Genomic DNA, 1,279 nt, shown 5'->3' with positions numbered 1-1,279 from the left:
CTTTTAGTTCTTTGACGTCTTCTTCTTCTTCTTTCTCGGTCGTGATTTTCACAAAGATTTCTTTGTCTTCTTTATCAACGCTAGTTTCATCTTCCTTTGGCGGCGTCGTTGAATCGCTTGGTTTTTCGTCGATTTCTTCTTCTGTTTCGATGATAGTTACTTGATCTTCTTCCAACGGTTTCTTTTCTTCCTCTTCCGTAGCAGTTAATTCATTAGTTTGTTTTTTCGTTTCGACATCTGTTGTTATGATTGTTTTTGTTTCTTTAATAAATGTGGTCTCACCTGTAATTTCTAATTCAACTGCAGGCTGTTCAACTGTCTCTGTCGTGACAATTATTTTCTTCGGTTTTAGTTCTTCGACGTCTTCTTCTGCTTCTTTCTCGGTCGTGATTTTCACAAAAATTTCTTTGTCTTCTTTATCAACGCTAGTTTCATCTTCCTTTGGCGGCGTCGTTGAATCGATTGGTTTTTCGTCGATTTCTTCTTCTGTTTCGATGATAGTTACTTGATCATCTTCCAACGGTTTCTTTTCTTCCTTTTTCGTAGCAGTTAATTCATCAGTTTGTTTTTTCGTTTCGACAACTGTTGTTATGATTGTTTTTGTTTCTTTAATAATTGTGGTCTCACCTGTAATTTCTGATTCAACTGCAGGCTGTTCAACTGTCTCTGTCGTGACAATTATTTTCTTCGGTTTTAGTTCTTCGACGTCTTCTTCTTCTTCTTTCTCGGTCGTGATTTTCACAAAGATTTCTTTGTCTTCTTTATCAACGCTAGTTTCATCTTCCTTTGGCGGCGTCGTTGAATCGATTGGTTTTTCGTCGATTTCTTCTTCTGTTTCGATGATAGTTACTTGATCTTCTTCCAACGGTTTCTTTTCTTCCTCTTCCGTAGCAGTTAATTCATCAGTTTGTTTTTTCGTTTCGACAACTGTTGTTATGATTGTTTTTGTTTCTTTAATAATTGTGGTCTCACCTGTAATTTCTGATTCAACTGCAGGCTGTTCAACTGTCTCTGTCGTGACAATTATTTTTTTCGGTTTTAGTTCTTCGACGTCTTCTTTTTCTTCTTTCTCGGTCGTGATTTTAACAAATATTTCTTTGTCTTCTTTATCAACGCTAGTTTCATCTTCCTTTGGCGGCGTCGTTGAATCGGTTGGTTTTTCGTCGAATTCTTCTTCTGTTTCGATGATAGTTACATGTTCCTCTTCCAACGGTTTCTTTTCTTCCTCTTCAGTACCAGTTTGTTTTTTCGTTTCGACAACTGTTGTTATGATGTTTTG

The 1,279-nt window shown here is 36.7% G+C and overlaps 1 protein-coding gene across 1 annotated transcript in view; it reads right to left on the bottom strand.

The window, feature by feature from the left end:
• The window catches only part of HELRODRAFT_171116 (hypothetical protein), a gene marked incomplete at both ends in the record, with an annotated part of 38,912 nt that overhangs the window by 21,071 nt on the left and 16,562 nt on the right, over positions 1-1,279 (bottom strand). The window contains one exon of the mRNA XM_009017870.1: positions 17-1,225. Coding sequence (XP_009016118.1) covers positions 17-1,225 — 1,209 coding nt within the window. The remainder of the gene's footprint in view (positions 1-16; positions 1,226-1,279) is intronic.

Source organism: Helobdella robusta, assembly GCF_000326865.2.
Source record: "Helobdella robusta unplaced genomic scaffold HELROscaffold_20, whole genome shotgun sequence".
Taxonomy (NCBI): Eukaryota; Metazoa; Annelida; class Clitellata; order Rhynchobdellida; family Glossiphoniidae; genus Helobdella; species Helobdella robusta.
The sequence above is the reverse complement of the archived record's forward strand: the minus strand, read 5'-3'. Positions and strand labels throughout refer to the sequence as shown.